The sequence below is a fragment of the Streptopelia decaocto genome, assembly GCF_964273445.1.
Source record: "Streptopelia decaocto genome assembly, chromosome: 5".
Lineage (NCBI taxonomy): Eukaryota > Metazoa > Chordata > Aves > Columbiformes > Columbidae > Streptopelia > Streptopelia decaocto.
Window position 1 is genome coordinate 52686471 of NC_138659.1, and position 21588 is coordinate 52708058.

Consider the following 21588-nt stretch of genomic DNA (forward strand, 5'->3'; position numbering starts at 1 on the left):
CTTGGTGGAGTGGATTATGGAGTAGTGAGCATGCACAGGGTGCTTCTGTCTCTCTCTAAAGAAAGTTCACATCTTGGCCTCTGTAAAATTCTTAAAAACCCAAAAAAAGTCTCAACTGCCTAGAGCAGCCAGCCCTTCAGTGACCTCCCTGCCCCTGTTAGATAAATGCCATCTCTTACTTATAGTGTTAAATGGAGACACATATACAAAAGCAGAAAGACAGAACTTAGGTAGCTAGTAAAACAAAGTTACAGTTTCATTACTGAGTTTGATTTAAAAATCTGTTTCTCAGCAAGGCAGTACTTACTATGTTGAGCACATCAAACAGCTTCAGTTGTCTAAGCCAATGAAGATACTGAGTCCTGCTAGGAAAGGCAGACACCTCTCTCTTTGCTTTAGCAGAATCAGACCACTCTTAACAGCGCTGCCAGCAGGGACACCAGTGTCCAGTTTCACTGGGATGTTACAGGCTGCATTCAGTTAAAATCCTAATTCCCCACAGTGTGGCCTCCCTGCAAAATGCACCACAGGCTCTCACACACCCTCACCAACCCGTGTCAGCTGGCTTCTAGCCAGCAGGCTTTGCTGTCTGACCAAAATAATGTCCTGGGCAACGAGGCAGGGTCAGAAGTGGGCAGCAATGACTAGTTGTTACTGGAGTGCCAAATTTGGAGACTAAGTGAATTTACAGAAACACCAGAGGAGCAAGCCGAAGAAACGTCTATGCTGGCTGCAGCCAGCTATCCTAGATTGAGGCCAACAGCGTTAGACAGATTAGTCTTTTCTCACACAAGCACTGTAATTCACGAGTGTCACCTTGCCAGCCATAAGCTTTATTTGTGGACACTCTTCTCCATAAGAATTATGAGACAGTTCTGCTTGCTGCCCTTCTCTGCAAGCCACTGCTTCACTACTTGTTTCTGCACAATTACCTGGACACTGGGAGCATGCCTTGCAGGAAACAGAAATGACATCAGTGCTGGATAACTCAGTTTGTTTATCATCCTAACCGAGAAGCAGCCCAATTGTTCGGGCACCAAAGTGGCCAGAACAACGCGCCTCAGGAAATCAGGGCAGAAGAAACTTTTCAATCAGTTCTGAAGCACTGCATCAACTTAAAGGGCAGAGATGCAGACATTAAATTTTTAAAATCAAGTCAAACAAGTCACAAGAAGGATCTCTAGCATTCAAAAGCCTCCATATGCTTTCCATGTGCAAGCTACCAAACAACTTCTCTCTTGTTCAAGGTAGGTTATTCTCTGGCCAAGGCAACATAATGTGTCATTCAGAAAATTGCACCAGACAAACACATTTCTGCTTCTTCTCTAGTTACAGCATTACTTTGGAGCTAAGTGCATAAATGACAAACTACTGTATAATATCCCAATATCTATAATAAAACAGACTCAAATCACTAAGTGAACAAATAAAATAATAACATAAAGGAAAAATTTCATTATTTGTTGAATGTTGTCGTGAATTACAACAGCACTATACAGAACCATCAGTCTACTGAGAACTTCCTCCATTCTGCTCAGTCTGATTACTCAGAGCTCAGAGATGACCCACTGCAAGATTTCTGCAATATTTTACATGCTATCACTTCCACTTCTCAACTTGTTGTCAGACACAAATAGAGAACTGGAGTATTCACAGTAAAGCTGCCTCAAGAGTATCTCAAGTACAGCAGCTTACATAATTTTTATATTGGTCTAATCAAAAGCAAAACTTCAGTCAACATTTGGAAGAGTTCTGAAAATGCTCTGCCGATTATAAATCTGTTATGATTGGTTTTTTGGCAGCCAGATTAGATTTACTGAGGCATCAACAGGAAGGAAAACAGAAAAGCAGGAGGCAGCAAAATGAACACTCTCATAGACAACACTGCCATACCAGGACATAAAGAAGGAAATGATGCAGTAAAAATGATGTGACGTGGAGACTGCCCAGGCCAAGGTGAGCCAGCTGTTCCTCTGTGACTGCAACATACCATGCTGAGCACAAGTTCAGCATAACCTTGGGCTCTTCCATCCTATATATGGTAACCGTCTCATGTTACTGTTTGGTTTTAAGAGCTGCAGGACAGGGATGGCCTTTGGGATGTGTGTCTAGCAGATCAGGTCAATCCTACTGTAACACACATCCAAGCTACCTCCTAGTAAGTGGCAGATGCTGGGATCTTCTTTATACCCATTGATCACAAAACAGCATGGGAAGCAGGTTTTTTTTTTACTGCACCATTATTCTTCACAGGTCACTGAAGGTAAACATCTACTGGCTTCTGGTTGTGAGGTTTAGTACAGAAATGTGCCCAAAATTGAGAAACCACAAAACCTACACTTTGAAAGCATGTGTTTGTAGAAACATTTTTAATAAAAAAGGAATGCACTTGTACAACTGAAAAATTCCATGTATTACTAACGTTGTGTTGAGTTTGCACTAACTCCAGAAGACTTAAGACAAGGTGAAGAGACAATCTCCTGAACTTGGCCAGAAGCCCAACATGACCTTTCAGATGTGGTGAACTACAGCAGTCTCATTCCCACAGCTTTCCTCCCCTGAACACCACAAGAATAATTCTCCAGTCTAAATAAAGCAGTAGGGGAGGAACTGAGCTGGATGGAGTCTGGGATAAGACTCAACAATGGATAAAGATGGGATGGAGGCTCCTGTTGACAACTGGTTCAGTCCTCAAGCTTGAGTCTTAGCTTTTTTGCAGGCTGGCAGTGTTGTTTCTTCCTCCTCAACCTTGCGATGCTTCTTCACCGTGTACACAACCCCACAGGCACTCTTCCGAGTTTCTGGAATATACAAGCAGAAACTGTAGTACCTCAAATAAAATGACATTAGTGCATTTAATGCATACTAATGGCAGCTGTCCATGCCCCAAAGCACAGTTCAACATGTTTACCAGCCTGCATACACAGCCAGTAAGCAACCTGCATGGGCAGGAGCTGGGGATATGCTGCCTTGTGGAGGGGGGAAACTAAAGGGAGAAATCCAATGGTGGGTGTAGAATTACAGCAAACATAAGAGAAAACAGAGTTCTGCAGGGGTTGAGGGGCTGCAGACACATGAAACCACAGGAAAGCAGGCTTTATCAGTTCAATAGTCACAGAAGGGCACATTCTGGAAGCACAGTGAAAAGCATTTCTGTGTTTCTGAGCAAAACATACTGTTCTTAAAAGAAACAAACAAACAAACAAAAACAAATAAAAACAAAAAACAATACAAAAAAAACCCCAAACATATTCACATATCCCAAGATTCTTAAACAGGCTATGCTGGCACAGCTATATTGGACGAGGCTCACCTATACATACCAAGTAAGTGGCTTTATGGTATTCAAAAATACTTTATTTACAGAACCCTCAGCATTACTATACTATACTACCGTGTGATGTTATCCAACTCTTCATGTTTGCTAAAAAATCTAGTAAGCCCAATCCAATTTCAAAAATACTGGTGGGAGGCTTCTCTGCAAAATTTGAAGTAGAAGAGATTCCCTTCAAATACCTTGTTAGCAAAGAGGCTCTGCAAGAACCTTGCCAAAACAATATATCTACTTATTCTGGGCCAGTATTCTTTGGGGACAAGGAAATTACATCTGCTATTTAATTTCACAGATAAGCCAGATGATGGTCTTGAGAAATTCCACATAAACTGGACAAAAATTCTTCCATCACTCTGTCCTCATGTAGGTAAACAGCAGGCTGGCAGAGGACCCTGTTCATAGAAATGTCCTCTCCAAGAGATCAAAGCTACCTGCTGCGAATTACAGCAGATTCAAGTCCCACCTCTGCTGAAACAAGAGATGCAACCCAAATCCTACTGTGAGTTTGAAACTTAGAGTAACTCAAGCTGTTGGAAAGGTAACTAGAAATCATACTTACCCAGCAAACCTTGGTGGAGGTAGAAATTAAAAATTAGATGAGACTACTCAGTATAAACTGCTATCAGAATAAACAACAAAAATCAAGAAACACTAACAACCAATAAAAAAGCATGTAAAAGGCATGGTAATGATGGAGAAATGGGTGCTACAGGAGAAAGCAAGGGTCTAAATTGATTCCTGAAACACAAACTGTGGCAGCTCTTTGCTGTGCTGACACCAGGACACAAATTACAACTGGAAACCTTTTGATTTCCAGTGCAGGGGGCCATGAGCTAAATTGCCACTTGATTTAATATTAAAATGGGCAAGTAGGAGAGACCTACTGTGAGCTGTCTCTGCTGAGAGCATAAGGAAGCAGGTTTTGTTTCAGCAAATCACTTCAAGCCATCATACACTATTTGAAACATTTTTTTCTAAGCAGCAAGCACTCATGGTATTTGATTTGGCATTGAGTTCGAAATGGTCCAAGAGCGAGTCAGGAACAGACCACATAATGGAGAATCAGAAAGGGACATGGCAAAGGTTCCTTCTGCACTCCTGCTGCAAGAGGGGAAATGCAAAACACACACATCTTGATTTTCTTGAAGTCAATGACATAGTTTCTACTGGTGTCACTGAGATCAGCATTCAACCTTGTCTGAAACAAGGAATAGTTCCACTATGAAGCACAAGAAGCAGATCTGTGTTTTGGCTAAACAATTTTTGACTTATTAACTTGACTTATGAATTTAGTTTAACAAATGCAAGTGTTCTTTAGAAGAGTTTGCACATAGTTTTCCCTTACCTCCATGAAGGATGGTGGCTCTGCAGTTGGTAGACACGGCTGCCTTTGCCTCACTTTCTGATAGGCCAAACAGCAAACCTCTGTCACCTTTGCTCAGGATCAAAATGCACAGAAAGGAACAAAGAGAATAGTGAAGTCTGTCTGCATGGTAGGTTTGCTTACTCTACAAATAACTGGGAATTAGCAAGGCTGTAACTCAAAGTGACATTTTGCATAAGGTTACCCAGAGGCAGGGAACTGATGCACCCAGTTCTCCTGGCTGAAGTTCCTCAGCAGCCCTCCTGGAAAGCTCCTGGCAACGTTGCTTATTTCCAGACAAGAAGCTCTACTTTCAAAAATAAAAGTCTGTCAACACAGGAACATTTGTATATGCATAATAAGTAAAAAAATGACCCCATGGGAAATTTCAGGTTTGAGGAAAGGGCACTGTCTGATACAAAAGCATTAAACTGAAAAGTTCCCAGCCGCCTTGAGCAGGGATGACGTCAGATTAGGTATGTTAATTTGGGTTGAGCCTGACTGCTCTTTTTAAGAGGGAAGGAAACGCACATAAAATCCTTCCAGGCTGCACACCCTCCCACACGGTTCTCACGACTCAGAGCATGCTTCCCTTGCATCCCTTCGAGGGACAGTCCAGATTTGGGCTTGTGGGGCAGGAAAGGGAAAGTAGTAAAAATGTATCTGAATTCTTAAAAAAAGGGGGAAAAACCCCACATTCTCCGTGGTTTCTAGAATGCAACAACTTATTTAATAGCATATATGTAACTAAGGACTGGAAAATTCAGAAGTAACCAGTACTCTAATAGGAACTTTTTCTTTCTTAATATAAACTTGATTGTATAGCTTCTTCTACCAAAGAAGTGGCACCTTGGAGATCGTAAGTAATAATTTCTGGTTTGGTTCACTGTGTCCGTAGATTTTTTGGGTTTTATTCATTTCTCCACTTACACCCATGCAATATGCAATGAATATCACAACAAAACATACCTGTAGCTGAACACAGACATTACTATTTACAGTTACTGCTGGTGCCACCCCATGACCAAGACCTGTTGCTCTTTCCACACCCACTCAGAGGCCTGATTCATGGAACTGGTCACCAACAAGCTTCACCATGTAAAGTTCAAAGAGCGTGAATGATGGAAATATTTCAAAACCACTTTGAACTTTCACATGTTGATGTTATCTGCTGTTTTTGACTTACAGAAAGGATACAGATTAGCAATGTCATAAGGACCCCGTAGTTCTAGAGGCTAAAACAAAACGAAGAAGGTTAGGTATGTGCATGTCATCTCTCTCAGGCTTGACAGAATGTGAGCAGATAGGACAGGGCTATCAGGAAGGCAAGGTTAAATGCTACATAATAGCAAGCTGCCAAAGATGCACTAGGAAATCAAGGAAATACTATTATTTTGAAAAACAGAGTCCCCATCTGGGAGAAAACTGCCATGGAAAGTACCATGGCAGAAAAAAGCCCCACCCAAAGAAAAAAATAATATGCCAAACCCCACAATAAAATTCTTTAGTAAAACAGCTTGACTTTAAAAACCCACAAGATGGCAACCATATTTAAAACTACAGTTTTTATACGTTTAATTAAATCTTCAAATTGTTCTGACTTCAACAAAAATCTGGGACTTACCCTTTCAGCTGCACTAGATATAACAATGTTCTGGAAAACAAAAAAGAACAAATGTTCATCTGTCACACAGCATCAAGAAATGAGAGAGAAAAACAAAAACAAAAAAAAAATCAGCAAGCAGCAAAGACTTCATGAGCATTAGCTGTTTGGGCTCAGAGCCCAATTAACCATCAGAGTATCTGATGCCCTCAGATGAAGTGAACTCTAACAGATCTCCCTGTCCCCTACAGAGAGAGGGGCACAGGGCCAAGCCCTCCCTTGCAGTTACAAACCTCTCACACGCAGAGGTGAATTCAGTAAGTGCTGCACCTCTTGGAGGGATAGGCTAAGCAGAATAAATGTCAGTGATGGCATTAAGCAAGCACATATCAGACTGTATCTCTCATAGTGGACCTTAAACAGACCTTAAGGGTAAAGAAGAAATTCAGACTTGCACACACTGTGTTAAGAAGTGCCCCCTCTATTTACACTAGCTGCAAGAGACCCCACAAAAATGACAACTCTACCTGAGCTGTAACGGAAATGGACTTAGGATCCCCCAGAAGCAGCTTATAAATAGTGCCTTTAGACGGGTTGGTGCTCCCAAATTTAGAGCCTACTCTCTGTGTTGCATCACAACTCAGTCCTAACCTCCACATTCACATTGGCCCTAAACTCACACTGGTTGAGGAAACCTGTCTGCAGTCAGGCAGTGGCTGCCAAGTCATGCCATACACTCACTTCCCTCAGCACTGGCATCCTCATGAAAATCACGAGGCAGACAGAAATCCTTCTCCCTTCTCTCCCAAAGCGTTTCTACAGAACAGGTATGTGACTGCTTGGGGGCTGGCAGATATCCCAGCTCAGCTGCCAGCATTCTTCTGATGTTAAATCTCCAAGGATGCTCACCGAGGGGAAGACTGTTTTGCACTAAAAAAAAAAAAAAAAAATCCTTGCACCTTTTATGATACTGAATAAAAGGCCTTGGGAATTCCTGCTTGAGTGGGTGGGAATAAGAATTGTACTGAGGCAGCGAAAGACTCTCCCTCTCTGACATCAATACCACCAACACATCACACCACCTCCAGTTACGAGGTGGGGCTTTTGATCCCTTTCCCGCACTGCTTTGCTTGTCATACCACCTCCCCAGCACCAAGAGCAGGGCAGACACTGGAAGAGAATGCTCTGTGTGCAGCTGGAACTCAACCCATTAAATAGCTATTCGCAAGGAAATGACTGAACGTTCACACTGCCCAAGGTTTCCTCACGTGCTGAGGAGCAAGGGTTGGGACATACAACTCTGCCTTATCATAAGGCAAGTCAGAAACTGAAGCAACACATACATGAAAGTGACTTAATAGCACATATCATGATGGAGACCAGGACATTTCTTTCTGTGTAGTTCACCTTTACAATGACTGCACTATGGATCCCAAGGGTGCTATTGAGCTTCACTGGTGCTGAGTGCAAGAGTTTGCTGGGAAAATTTAAGTATCCTGCTCTGACCTGTAACAACCAGCGCCTGTCTCCCAGGCTCAGAGAAGCTCCCAGAGCAGCTGCGTCGACCATCTTGAACCAGCATGGGATCATGGTTCACGCTGCAATTGGAGATGCTCTCTGCCTGGTTCAAAGGCAGATGGCTTCCAATTAGGGGTTGGGTAGGACACAAGAAGGAAACAAGAGCAGACAAGAAAAGCACTGCTAGTGAGTGAAGGAGAGGCAGTCCAAGGCAAACCCAAGGGAAGGGCTAAAGGGAAGAACTCAAAGGCAAAGCATTACCTCCCCAGGTAAAAGAGACAGCAGCTGTTCAGTGCACTGCTCCAGGCACAGTATACACACTCAGTTACCAAAACACAGGAGGTAAGGGACTGTGGGTACACACACCTTCTGTCTGGCAAGGCAGGCAAGTCCCTCTCTCACTCCCTACACATTTTAACATGTTTTAAGGACTCTGCTCAGCACTGGCTCTGAGCACACCAGTAAATTTCTACAAGATTCTCTGCCCTACTACAACGAGAAAGGAACAAAGGGATCCAAAAGCTGCTATAAGTTCAGCAACTATAGGTTACAGAGGGCAAGAGCTGTGTGGCAGGCGTCAATGCAAGCAGCCTATGGACCGGCCATCCCACATCTCTTAAAAAAAGGCCTTTATATAACTGATGGATTCAAACTGCTGGTGAGAAACAGCCAATATCTGCTGGCCCACCAGGTACTGCGCCTGGAGACAAAAAATAAAGACAAGCTAGCAGTCCTCACCTAGCTCGTCCAGTGCCTAACAATGACTCGTCATCCCCAGCTCCAACTGATTACCCTTCCAGGCACAGATGATACACTGGACTGACAGATGCAGAAAGAAAGGGCACTGTGCACAGACTGAGTGGTGGAACATCTCACTTGTTCTATTTGTGACACCAACTCAACTGATGCTCTCTAAATCAGTAACTGTGGTGGAAAGAGGAGCACTGGCAAAAAGGAAACCCAAAGGAAAGGGTTTGTGTGTGTGTGTACCTCAACTCAAAGTCAGCATTTTGTGTGATTAACTCCCAGAGCTGGGCTTCTCAGGAAAGGCCATGCAAATACTCACTTTCTTCTGGAGCACCAAGGGAATGAATCTGCTTGACCCACTCTGCTATCCTATAAAATAGGCTGCCATGCCTGAGGGGAACAGAGGTAATGACGGATCTGCTTTTAATTGGCCTTCCAAGCTGTATATCCCACTTCAGACTAGATCTGAGCGGTAATGCCAATTTCAGCTTCTCTGGACTAGCTAAGTGCAGAAAAGGCTGTTTCCAATCAAGGTGGTAGGAGCTACAATCTCTTTTGACTTGGATATGCATTATGATATGCTTCCCTTTTAAAAAAAAAAAAAAAAAAAAAGCTGGCCTGAGAGGACCCAGCATGACAGGCAGCTTAGCCTGGCAGCCTAGGAGGAGGTAAGTTATGAAAGCAATGGATTACAGGCATCTCAGCTGCAAGCATTACTTCTTCCTCAGGTTTCAGTAGCAGGGAAGAATGCAGCTGACTGCAGGAAAGCCCTGGCTGATAGCCAGCTAGCTCTTGGGTCTGTTTTGTACATTGGGAATTTACTTTTAATAAAACATGATTTCTACTTTTTTCTTTATATTTTCTACCCTCTACATTCAAAGTACGCTACCAAAATAGAACTTTTGGTCCATCAGAAATATGAAATAGGAGATTTTAAGAGATATGTGGATTTCAGTTCTAGTGCAAACACTAGGTCTCTGGCACTTCTTTTTTTAAAACATTTGTTTTGAATATTGCATACCATGATAACAGATAGGTTGTTCCAAAAAGAGAATCTAACAGTTTGACTACTTAAGAAGAAAGCATGCAGTGGTGCATGGCTGGAAGTATCTGGAACTAGAATAATTGTGTCCTTGTATTAGCAGGCAAAGATTCAGTCACAGCTTCAGAAACTCCACAATCAAACTCATTTAAAATGGCTCAGTCTGTACAACTCCAGAAGAATTTGAACTGAATTAATTAGCTTGTTTTCACTTTGAGAACTTACCTTCCCTTTGCAGATCTGCATCAGGCTGATCGCATTTGAAATTGTGTATCTTCTCATTGTGGAGTCTTTGATGGCGGGTGTGTAAAGAAGTTCAAAGAAAATGCCTCGATCTATTGCCTTCACATGAAAGAAAGTGATCAAAAATCAAAAGGACAGAAGCATAACAATCTAACAACTGCTGTCTATTATTGATGCAGCTTATTCTCAGTTTAATTGTGCTATATATGAAAAAAATTGAGGTGGAATTGTTCCAGCAAGAACATAGCACAGCATGAAAGGGGTGAGAGATAAGGTTTCACTGTACCCCAGATATGTATACTTGAATCTTGGTATGACAGATAAATGAGGTTTAACAAAGAAATACCAACCACTTATTAGTTGTAATTCACTTTCCACTATCACAGTTGAGGAGACAAGTATTTGCTGGTCAGGAAGAAGCCTTGAAATTTTGAGGACCCTCCTCCTCTAACCCCACAGACTGCTCTAAGCAGGACCACTGCTTCCCACAGTACCTGCATCTGGCAGATGAGGAATTTGTCCTTGCAAAAAAGCAGCAATGATGAGGACCCTTCTCTCCTGCCTCACAGCATACTCCAGTCTTTGTGAGAATGTTAAATAACAATAAATCACAGGAGGGATTCCAAATAGTAATACTGGTTATATTTTCAGCTGCTTTAAAATCCTTTGTTATCTGTCAAAGTACCTCACAAAAAGCTTAGTATTCTTGGTTTTGCAAACACACAAAGAAATGTTAAGCAACTTGCTATAGGACACAGTGAGTTAGCAATAAAGACACAATTCAAAGCTAGAAGCTTTGTTCCATGGCCTAGACTATGTTTGCCTGAAATGCTACTCTAACCTTTATGCTCATAGAATTAAAAAATGCTGCAATGTCAATACTGTAAGAGAGTCCAGTAACTGAATACAGATGGAATTAATCTAGCTCCCATCCATGCATGACCTCTGCATGCAAGCACAACAGAAGCTATGTACACATCAAATGTTTTACATAGAGCTGGTCCAACATCTGCAAACAAGAAGAGAAGCGTGAATTTATCAAAACAGGTGATGGCAATACACCAATTTCCAGTCAAGCAGATTTTTAATTTCATCCCCACCACTTCAGCTGCCTGCCAGTCTGTCTGGCATCACAACCACTGAAACTGACTGCCTAGGATGCACAAAACCAGCCTGACAAACAGCCTGCCTTGAAGCTGGGAGTGTGGAAGCTGAGAAGTAGCTTGTAAAGAAAATGTTTCCAAAAACAGGGCTTCAAGAGCCACTCAGCTCCTCACCTGGGTCAACTGCTGGAGTTTTAGGCAGCTGGGGTACTTTCAAACAACATTTCATACAAAATTGTTATTCCAACTGGAATGCTGAAATTCCCGATCTGTAGTAAATTTCAAAGTATTACCTTCTGTGTGTTTCAGCATTAATTCTAGTCAATTTAAAAGTTTTATTCTAGGTCAAACTTTCTGTAGAAGAGGAAGTAGGATTTCTAGCCAATTCCAAATCTAAATTTTTAAGCACTAAAGACTACATCAGCCAAGAATGCCCATGCAGAATGAATCTTGACAGATACTCAGAGGAAAAAAATAGTTTATCTATGAGCACGTTCAGATTAAGCTTTCTGGCAAACCAGCAACAGTAGGCAGAACTGTATTAACAAAATATTTGATCCATGCTGATAGTCATCTTGTACCCCACAGCAGATATTTAGCAATTGCACATTTGGTTCATTTGCCAAGACATTCCTTTGTCTAAGTATGGATTCAATACAGTTGTCCTCCAAATAACTGTCATTCACATCCTCCTGTCTTTTAAATCACAGGGCTGTTTATCTATTCTGACACAGCTGTACCACTTCTGGTTTGGGAAGCAGCTTAGTCAGCAATAACACCACATCTCACTGCTTAGCATAGTAGTGGCCTGAAGGTTCTGTTTCCATTCCTTGGGAACACCACTTCTGCCTTCTTAAGTGGGAGATATGAAGAAGAAAAAGAAAGAACATCACTGTGTATTAAATGCTGCAGTGGAGGCCTTAAAGTGAAGGACATCTGAAACAACACTACACATTATGCAAGAAAATAAAAGAACACTTGGATGGGAATGGTGGGAGTGAAATGGTAGGAAATTCAACTCAGACTGACATTAAATACAGAATTTAACAGCAAGAAAACAATTTAGATGTAAATTTACCATATTCACAGGGGGCCTTCGGAAGTAGAATGGCAGCTTTTCTGTTACATTTATGCATACCAGATCAACATCTAGAGTTGTGCAAGCAATCTACAGCAAAGAAATAGGAACAGATTATAATAACAAATATGCCAAAAAAATGCGTATTCAACTTCAGGTGCAGTGATGCTCTCCTTCATTTCTTAATACGACAAACGTCCCACGAGGGTGAGTTCAGGTTTAAAATAAAGAGGTACTGTGCCTTGCAGTATGCCAATAAAACAGCAGGGCTACAGATGCACAGCTAGAACATTTCAGGATCAAAACCCAAGCCTTCTCTCACTTACAGAACTACTTTTTCAGTAAAATACTGATCAACCCAAAGAAAATATTTATTGCTTTGCTCCTATCTCATATAAGATGTGCAGAAGCAATGCTGGCTTTTGGCAAAAAGACTCAGCAGCTAATTACAAAAGGAGCATCCAAGGAACTGCCCCTTACCCATCACTCTAATTCCAGTGTAGCAACCGTTTGTTCTACAGATTAAGTATTTTTACCAAAAGCAACCAAGAAAAAATTAAAACAGAAGCAGAACATTAGACAGTGACTGGTGGTGCCACATGCCCAGTACTGGAGGCTGATCCACAGGGCCTCGTCTTCCTGGCTGGGTGGGGAACGTGCAGCCCTTCCTGAAAGCCACACCTCTGGAGAAATGGCACTGGAGGTCACAGTTTAAAAGCTTACCTTTGGATTCACATCACAATTTACAGCCTGTATTAACAGAGGGAAGGAATGAACAAAGAGTGGAGAGTCTCCATGCTGACATACAGATAAAATTAAGTACACACAAAAAGGAGCCCTTGATTTACATATCTCATGCACACAAAACATGTAGAAATTGTATATGCCTAGCCTGTAAAGATGATTACGCAGATAGATTAATGTCTGTAAGCAGTGTTGTAACAAAGAAGATAAAGTGGGCTGAAGATGTTGAAAAGGAATTTTCTACATGTAGGGGAACTCTATGCTTTCAGAAACCTGCCAGCAACTACTCCAAATACACCTGGGCCAGGTGCCAGCCATTCATCCCTCCTTGCACCAGCACAAAAGCGGTGGGGGTTGCAGGGAGCCCCACAGGGCAGCTGTGCTCTGCTGTAGTGCAGTACAGGCTGTTGCTTTGCAAACTAGTCTTCTAGGTGGTTCACACAAAATTTGAATGGAGAAGAGAGCAGAGGGACAGGTTTAGGAATGTTTCTTAGCTGTGGATAGTACTCCCTCATAGACAAGAGTGCCACAGCACACATGCAGGCAATTCAAAGATCCAGCAAACCACAAGGTTTTTGATGTTAAAATGTTTCTGCCAGGCCATCCAGACTAAACTTTATCTTCATGCCCCACTTTTACCAACTCTATTAGGTCAGACACAGTCGGAATCTATTGCCTCAAACTAGACTTACATGTGTAAGTTTAGCCCTGCTACAGCCAGTTTTAACCCTTTTCTTATGAGGTGTACAAACAACCATCTAGACAGAGGTGATTTATGGGAACACGCACAGTGCAAGTAGTTCTGAATCATGTCCTAGAAAAGCTGCCAACTGAGGCCATAAGAAATTCAGGAGCAGAAAAAAGCTGAAAATGAAGAAAAGCAAGAATACATATCAGAAACACACAAGTTGCCCTGTGTGATGAGAAAACAAGTCTTCCTAATCAGCTCCATAAACACTGGAAAACTCTTTTCCACTTTGCAAATTAGAGCACAGTGGGAAAGGGAGTGACCCAAATATCTACAGGATTCCAGTGACGAGAACATTTCAAAAAAACACCACCACGGAAAAACAACATTAAGTGTCGTACCTCCCCATAAGGAGGAACTCCTGCACTGCATGGAAAGTTGGAGAGCAGATTTCTCCAAACACTCCAATGTTCACCCTGGCTTTGGCTTCTGGACAAGTCACACACACAGGCGAGTTAAAGCTACACCCTGCCTGCTGAAAGGATCTGAAGTGCAAAGACTTCATACAGACGATATGCAGCAGTCACTGAGCCCAGTGCCTGCCCGGCCACACTGCAGGCAGGAGCCCCATCTGCTGGGGAACTTCAGACAGACAGGAATAAATACATTCACCACTGCTTGGATGGCCTGAGGAAACCTTTGACAAACGTTTTAGGAATAAACAATGAAATCTGGCTTTGCACTACATTCCCAGACGCATACATTTTTAGATACCGGTAATCTGCTAATGGCTTAGAAACAGCAGGCAGAACTAACTAATATGATTAAAACAGTCAGAAATCTTAAAAAGCAAAGATTTTTAGAAGCAACAGGGACAGACCTTACTGATGGCATGGAGCAAGCACTCCTGTTGCAGCCCTAAATGATCCTCTTGGGAGATTTAAAAAAGAAGCATGTTCTACAATTATCTTGGCAAACACAGCTTACTCATATGCCTCAGGATATAAATTATTTGAAGAATTTGAGTACATCTTTCAGTACATATCACTGCCACAGTCACAGAAAAACTTCCCTGGCTCATAACAAGAGGGCACAGACTGTTTTTGGGCCATGCTAAAATTAAGTGTGTATCTCAAACAGTCACATATTTCTTTCACAAACACATGAAAAATCCTGTTCTATTTAGAATAGTACAAGTGCCAAATTGTTGGTGAGAAAGATGATGCTGTGGAAGTAATGTTATTAACAGACAGTTTTAAAATACAAAGTTAATTTGTGGTGCAAGACGCACCCTAGGCTTTAATAGTGACACATCTGGGAGTCGTAAGAGTCAGAGGTATATGCTGAGACTCCATGCATAACATCACCTGTGCTAGACTCACCCTGCTGATACCTCTACAAAACCGACACAGCTCTCCACAGAGAGTTAGAAAACCTAGAAGCTTTAAACAAAAGACAAACATCCAAATCTGCCCTGAATGTTAACATGTAAGGATGAAGTCTTTCACCTCATACAATTTGCGAGAGACACACTTGGGTTCCCTCACCAGCTCAAATTACTGCCAGCATGGAAGCACCACAGGTGGATTCGTAGACAGTCCTCCTTCCTTCCTAACACACTGTCCATCACCTGCAAGCATCAGCTTCAGCAGTCACTGCCTGCGCTGGCCTGCCCAAAGCACAGCCATCCTCTTCGTGCCGGCACAACTAACCGCGTGGCTGAACACTGAATCAGAGCGGGAAAGTGGACCTGCCTACAAAATAACCTGGCAAAAACTGGTTACTTTTCAGCCAAAACCATGTTCCTCAAACCAAAGTGCCATGGAGCTGAGCAAGCAGCTGCACCAGCAGAGCAGACAGGGACGTGCAAAAACGAGTGGCTGTTTATGCCAGCTTAACCTCTGCCGCAACCAAACATCCAGCTGCTGAAATCAAGATACAGCTAAAAATAAAATACAGCTACCCTTAAACGAAACATAGCCCTTTTCCCTAAAAACAGCACTGCATGCTCTTGCTGATTACCTGGCTTCAGGTGCTTATTTTAACACACAATAAATTGACTGATCTCACCTGAGAAGCGAGATATCAGAGACCAAAAGAAAGAAGTTGAGAGTGACCACCAAAAGTATTGTGCAACTATTCGCCTCTCTCATGCCCCTAAGAGTCCTAAAAATCTCCTGAAGGTAAAAAAAAGCAGTCAGAAATGTTTCATTATGCTGTAACTGTTACAATCAATGCTTTAATTGTTCTGCTGAAAGATTCTTTAAGGTTCACCTTCTTCTACAGCCTCTTGCTTTGTACTATACTTGGACAAGTTTTCAAAAAGGAGGGGTAATAATTTAGAAAAATAAAACCAAAGAATATCATTTTAATGTGTCAAAACAGGTACTCAGCAGTACTAGAAAGTAGCTTTAGCTTAAAAAAAAAAAGGCCAAACAAAACCAGACTCGCTTTTATACTGACAGGCACTCTTTGAAAGCAAATCCTGGCACTTCTCCGAAGAGATTCACACTTGCTTTTGGTGTCCCTGTGCCTTCTTCATGCTGCTTTACTGCATGCCTGTCTGCTGCCTGCCAAGGCTAACAGAGACGGGATGCTTCTACCTACTCTTCTGAGTCAGAGCTAATGTTATTATTTATGAGCTTGCAACAGGTCAATGTCACAATTTTGGGTTTTGTAAGATAAAACACTCTGACAAAAAAATTACTTGCTTCCAGATGCTGCACTTTATCAGACCACCCACATCAGCTATTTGAGAACAATTTAATTAAAAATATGAGACACAAAGATAACTAACACCTATCACCCAGCTAACTGAGATCATTCTGCCTTGGATGGCGTTTTAAAACTACAAATCTTTCTTGTAGGAAGAGCCTATTCAAGATAAAGCATCTATAGATAAAAGTTGGAAGACAAAGTGATGTTCAGTGCTGTTAGTAACAGCTGAAGAACTACTGCACATCACTGTACTTAGGTATCACCTCTAAAAATTACAGTAAATATCTTCTTCAGTCAAACACACTTGCAACACCTTGTTTTACTAAAATCACAGAAGTGACAGAATATAGAGATTTTTGTTCAAAATACTTCATTTGTATTAACAAAAGCCAATGCAAGAAACAAGTGTTGGGCTAAGGTGGCAATTTAATCCTAACTAAGGTTTTGAAAATTATTCACACCCCCTATTTTCTCTCACTAGCACGCTTAGAGCGCTACCACTGCTGCAGACACCAGCATTTGTTCAGTAACACTGATACAGCAACACCTTCAAGGACTCACAAATTTTGTGGAGGCAGTTGCAAGTTTGCTCTCAACAGCCAGGATAAAATCTGAGGGAGGAAATGACTGTCTGCCCTTCAAGTATTCCCCCCTGGGTTGCTCTACTTTCATACAGCCCAAATGGTCATCTTGGCAGGCAAAGTAACAAACATATCATGAAGTCACGATACTCTCACTCAGCTTGAGCATCTAAAACACTCAAAACAAACCCAGAAATCTCAGCCTGGCAATGGAGCAAGGGTTGTTACATTTAATCAGGCATATTTACTTTTGGTAAATTTATTTTATCTTCTCATAAGATGCTATGACAACTTGAACTCTCTCTTATTCTTTTGATTTACAACAAGGAAATAAAAAGAAAGAAAAAGAGATGAGCTACTCATTTGGGCAAACCTCCAAGGGAAGATCCAAGGCTAAAAGGAAGAAGGTATCTTTCAGAACCACATTAGTTCTGCTTTAAAATCCTCCCACTTCCACTGTCATTTCAGAGACCAGGAACAACTGGTGCTAGCAGAAGACTGCAAATGTGTTTTGGGGAAGCTGTCAGAGTTTGAGAAGTTAAAGTTCAAGACAGGAAGTTTTCCACATGCTGATAGTGTGTGTGTATATATATATATATATATTAGAAAAAAAAGAAGGATGTTTTCTCTCCTCGCTAGAGAGGAGTACTCAGTAGAGTACAAGACATGCACAGGAAATCACTGCACAGCAGCAAACAAATCCGTTCATCAGGTAGATGTTTTAGACTTTAACCAGTCACCTCAAGGCCCTGCAGTCTCCTGCAAACCCTACCAACCTTCCCAGTCCATCAATTCACCAGGCAGCCTATGTTGCTTAATTAGCCCCATGATGTGCAGGCCTGTATAAAATGGGAAATAAAATCTAAACAAAGCATGTAGCCAAACTAGCCCAAGGCATTGAAAGTTATTGAACAGTCATTACTGATCAGATGATCATACTTACATGAAACAGTTTCTCAGTCTTCGGAAATACTGCTATGATGTCATATAACCTTATATTTGCAGATGTTGATCTCTACAGAAGGAGGAAACAATTACAACCTTAAATTTGGACAAAGACCAAACCTATTCACAATAGTTACAATCAAAATAATTAGAAGAAAATCCCTTTTTCACTTTCAAGTATTAAAACAAAGCCAATAATCTTCCAATTACATAGTATGTCTCTGCAGTGAGCCATACTGTGAAGTCATTCATTCTCATTTTGAGGCTTCTCTCACCCACCTAGTAAGGCACTTACACCTTTTGCTTTGGATTATGCAGCACTAAAACAGGCACAGGGTTTGCTCATAGACTTCTAGTTTATGTAAGAAAGTCCAGAAATCAAAGAAAAGAACCAGAGGACAGAACTGTTGTCCCATATTGACAAATGATAAACAGAAACCATAATGCGTCTTGTAAGTCTGCAACTCTCCATTATCACTTTATTTGCTAAAGATGTGCTTTGAGAAATCACTGCTGAGTGTTCTATAAAATTCATGAAGTTCTCCTCATACAACTTCCAAAATTTGATTCATTCATTGAGGAAAAGGAAATAAAAATTGGCAAATTAAAATACTGAATATACTTACCAAGAGATTACAGTGAGAAGGATCAGAAACAACAAGGGTTAACCGGGTTAAGACTTTAATTCTTTTAGATGTTCCCTACAAAAAAAGAAATAATACAAAAGACTTAAAACACTCCAAAGCAATAATACGTGGCAACTTTCATCCTGTCCACTATAAAAAGAAAATGGTGTCTTGCTCATATTCTTGCCTATATTGATTTTCTAAAGTCTGTAGCTGCACTTCCCTATTTTATATTGATTTATTTTTTTGTTTCCCGAAAGAAGGAGGAAGGAAAATCATGGAGAAAAACTGAGTATGTTTTAATACTGCTATGGTTTCCCAGGTAGGTCCCAACTACAAGCAAAAGCAGTTCCTGAATTAATGCATGTCAGTGATTTGAAATATAGACTTGGTTCATTATATGCAAAACTTGCTTCATCAAGACCAGGAAGTTATTTACAAAGCTCAAATTTCAAGAATCATACTGTAATTATTCAAATACAAGATGATTCAAAATTCACACGAAGCTATTTCTTTAATCATTTCTAAAATAATGAAGAGAGTCTACTCTCATAGGAGTGCATCGTTCTTCCAATGCTGGAAGTTCTAATAATCAAGCAATGGAAAAATTTATCTTTTTTTGTTAAAATGTGATATACAAAATCACATATACAAACACACCACAGTAAAAACCATAACTCAGAATAATACTACATAGATGGAACGTAACTAGACATACTTGTACAATAGGCAAAGATGGAAACAGCTCTGAAGGACACACTGGCTTGATGATTTCCTTAAAAGATAACAAAACAAAGTTATTCAAAATGTCACGGGTCAAGTTTACAATGTAAACAAAAGCTGCATTCCAATCCTAAAAAGAAATTTGCCCTGCTAGCAAAACTATTTCCCAGGGACAACACATGGACCATATTAAAAGTTAACTCCAGTGCAGGGGAGTTCTGTTACAAATTCAGACATTTGTACTTGCATCTAAATGTGCATTCTGCAGATAAAGCTGTTTGGGAACGTGTAATAAGGCATGTAAGTTTACAGAAGAAAGCACACTAAAAATAAATGACCCAAACAAAATTACCTGTTTCTTTTCCTTAAAATCAATGACATGATTAAGAGCAACTGTAGAATATCCCACTGAAAAAGAAAACACACCGTGAGAATATTTTGCCTAGTAAACTAATAGAAACAAATCCAAACAGAAACCTGTTAAACACTCATCAATGTCTCAAAATTAATAGTCACATGCATACTTACCCTTCACATTATTTTTTCTGAAGATTAATTAACCCAAAAAGTGCTTTAACATAAAAAACCCCACTGTTTGGCTTTTAAAACACACCATCCCGACAATACTTTGTCAACAGCAGTGCTTTATAACCAGGAATAATAGAGTTGGGCTCCCCAAAGATTATGTCTTAGTTCAATCCTGCTAATGACTTTCTTTAGGGAAAATGGTTAAGGACATTCAGGATAGCTGTCAAAACCGCAGAAAACGCAGAGCTGAGAGAGACAACAACTACAGCAGAAGGCAAGGCGAGCATTCAAAATGATACTGACAAAATTGACGGAAAGGTCTCATTCAGCAGGGATAAGAGGAAGAAATACACAAGACAAATCGCCCGCCAAGCACTGGACAGGCAGCATCTGGCTGCATGGCAGTTCTGCAGAAAATGAAAATTAGGTAATAAGAAACGTCGGGGTGAAAATGTGTCCACAATGGGGGGAAAAAAAAAACAAAACAAAAACAACCACACACACACACACAAAAAAAACCCACACAAAACCAAACCAAAACAAACAAACAAAAAAAACCCAAACAACCCGCTCACGCACACAAACGAACAAAAAAAAACCACCGGAACTGCTGCACCGGGATAAACGGGCAGAGTCAGATCCTGCAAGGCACAACCCCAGCTCTCCTCTCTGCTCAGCAAGGTGAAGGGGCAGAGGAGGGAGGGGAACGCCGACCCCTCGGCAGGCAGATGGCGAGGTTCAACCCACAAGGGGGAAAGCTCAGCGCAGGGACTCACGCTGTGCTCGCACCAGCCTGGCGGAGCCGCGCTCCTGCCCGGGCCCTGCCCTCCCCAGCCCCGGCCCCGCCGCCGACCCAAGCCCCGGGCCAGCCCCGCCGCCCTGTTCGCTCCCGCCTTGCCCGGGGCAGCGACTCACGGTGCGCTGCGGCCTCCAGTAGACTCTGCAAACTCTTCTTGTCCGGTCCTTGGGGCAGGTTCAGGTCGGCGAAGCCGGCCATGCTGTGCGCGGCGGGGCGGGCCGCGGGCGGGCACGGCAGACGCGACACCCGGCACCGCCCCGCCGCGGCAGCCTGGGGCTTGTAGTCCTTTGTAGTCCCGTCCGGTGCGGGAGAGCCGGACCCCACAGGACGGGGGTCAGCCTGGCCGTATTCGCCAGCGGCAGCTACAAAACCGTAGCAGCAAGCGAAGAGGGTGTTTCACATAATCCCGGGCGCTCTTCGGTCGCAGGCGCTCCACCGAAGGGCTGCGTGACCCGGGGAAAGCCTGTGTGGTCAATTTCTCGGGCGGGGCTTTGAGAAAGATCACATCTGTCTCTGAAGAAGATTAAACCTGTGTCTGAAGGAGATTAAAACTGGTTCTTTGCCACTCTGCACAGCTGGAGCAGAGCAGCAAGAGCACACCGCTCTCCAGAGAGCCCAATCTTGTATTGTACCCAGCAGGTGGAGCAGTAACCTTGCTCCGCTGAAGTAGCACCAGTTAAATTAGTTGTGCTCCACCTGAACACCGTGAATAAAAAAAAAAAAAAAAAAGTAAAAATTAATCCTTTCTGGTTATTGAAATGGCTTGTCTTTCCCACGTTAGCAAAAAGAAGAAAAAAAAAAAAAAAAAAAGTGAAAGAGAGCCCCAAGCTGCCGTATCAAGAGATATCTCCTAACATGCAAAAGGACTGAGGAATTGTAACTGACCAGGAGTCAAATACACATCCACTACGTGGCACTGTTACAAACACCACAAATATTGTTCTACCATTGATAAATAGCACATGATATGCAAAACACAGGTGGCAATTACCATTAGTTTTTGTTGTTGTTTGAGGACTTGCAACAGCTGCTGAAAGCAGCAGGTCTGTGATGCCCGTCCAAGTTCAGGTGGCACTCCAGGGCCTTGGTGGTGCTGGGAATCCTCAGCTTTCTCTTTCTTCAGACTAGGCTAAAAGTTCATGAAGGGAAGTCTGTGGGGAACCTGGGGCTCTGAATTGTTAACAAGGCAGTGATGCTGCTGACTC

The 21588-nt window shown here is 42.0% G+C and overlaps 1 protein-coding gene across 1 annotated transcript; it reads right to left on the minus strand.

The window, feature by feature from the left end:
- Positions 1 to 2352: 2352 nt before the first annotated feature.
- Positions 2353 to 20640, minus strand: RPP30 (ribonuclease P/MRP subunit p30). Its single transcript, XM_082054475.1, has 11 exons — positions 20500 to 20640; positions 19409 to 19464; positions 19052 to 19108; positions 18334 to 18408; positions 17706 to 17777; positions 12032 to 12121; positions 9833 to 9949; positions 6322 to 6351; positions 5895 to 5932; positions 4680 to 4759; positions 2353 to 2801 (listed from the first exon to the last, which is right to left on the minus strand). The coding sequence occupies exons 1-11, from the start codon at positions 20579 to 20581 to the stop codon at positions 2692 to 2694; spliced, it is 807 nt and encodes a 268-aa protein (XP_081910601.1). The 5' UTR covers positions 20582 to 20640; the 3' UTR covers positions 2353 to 2691.
- Positions 20641 to 21588: the final 948 nt, after the last annotated feature.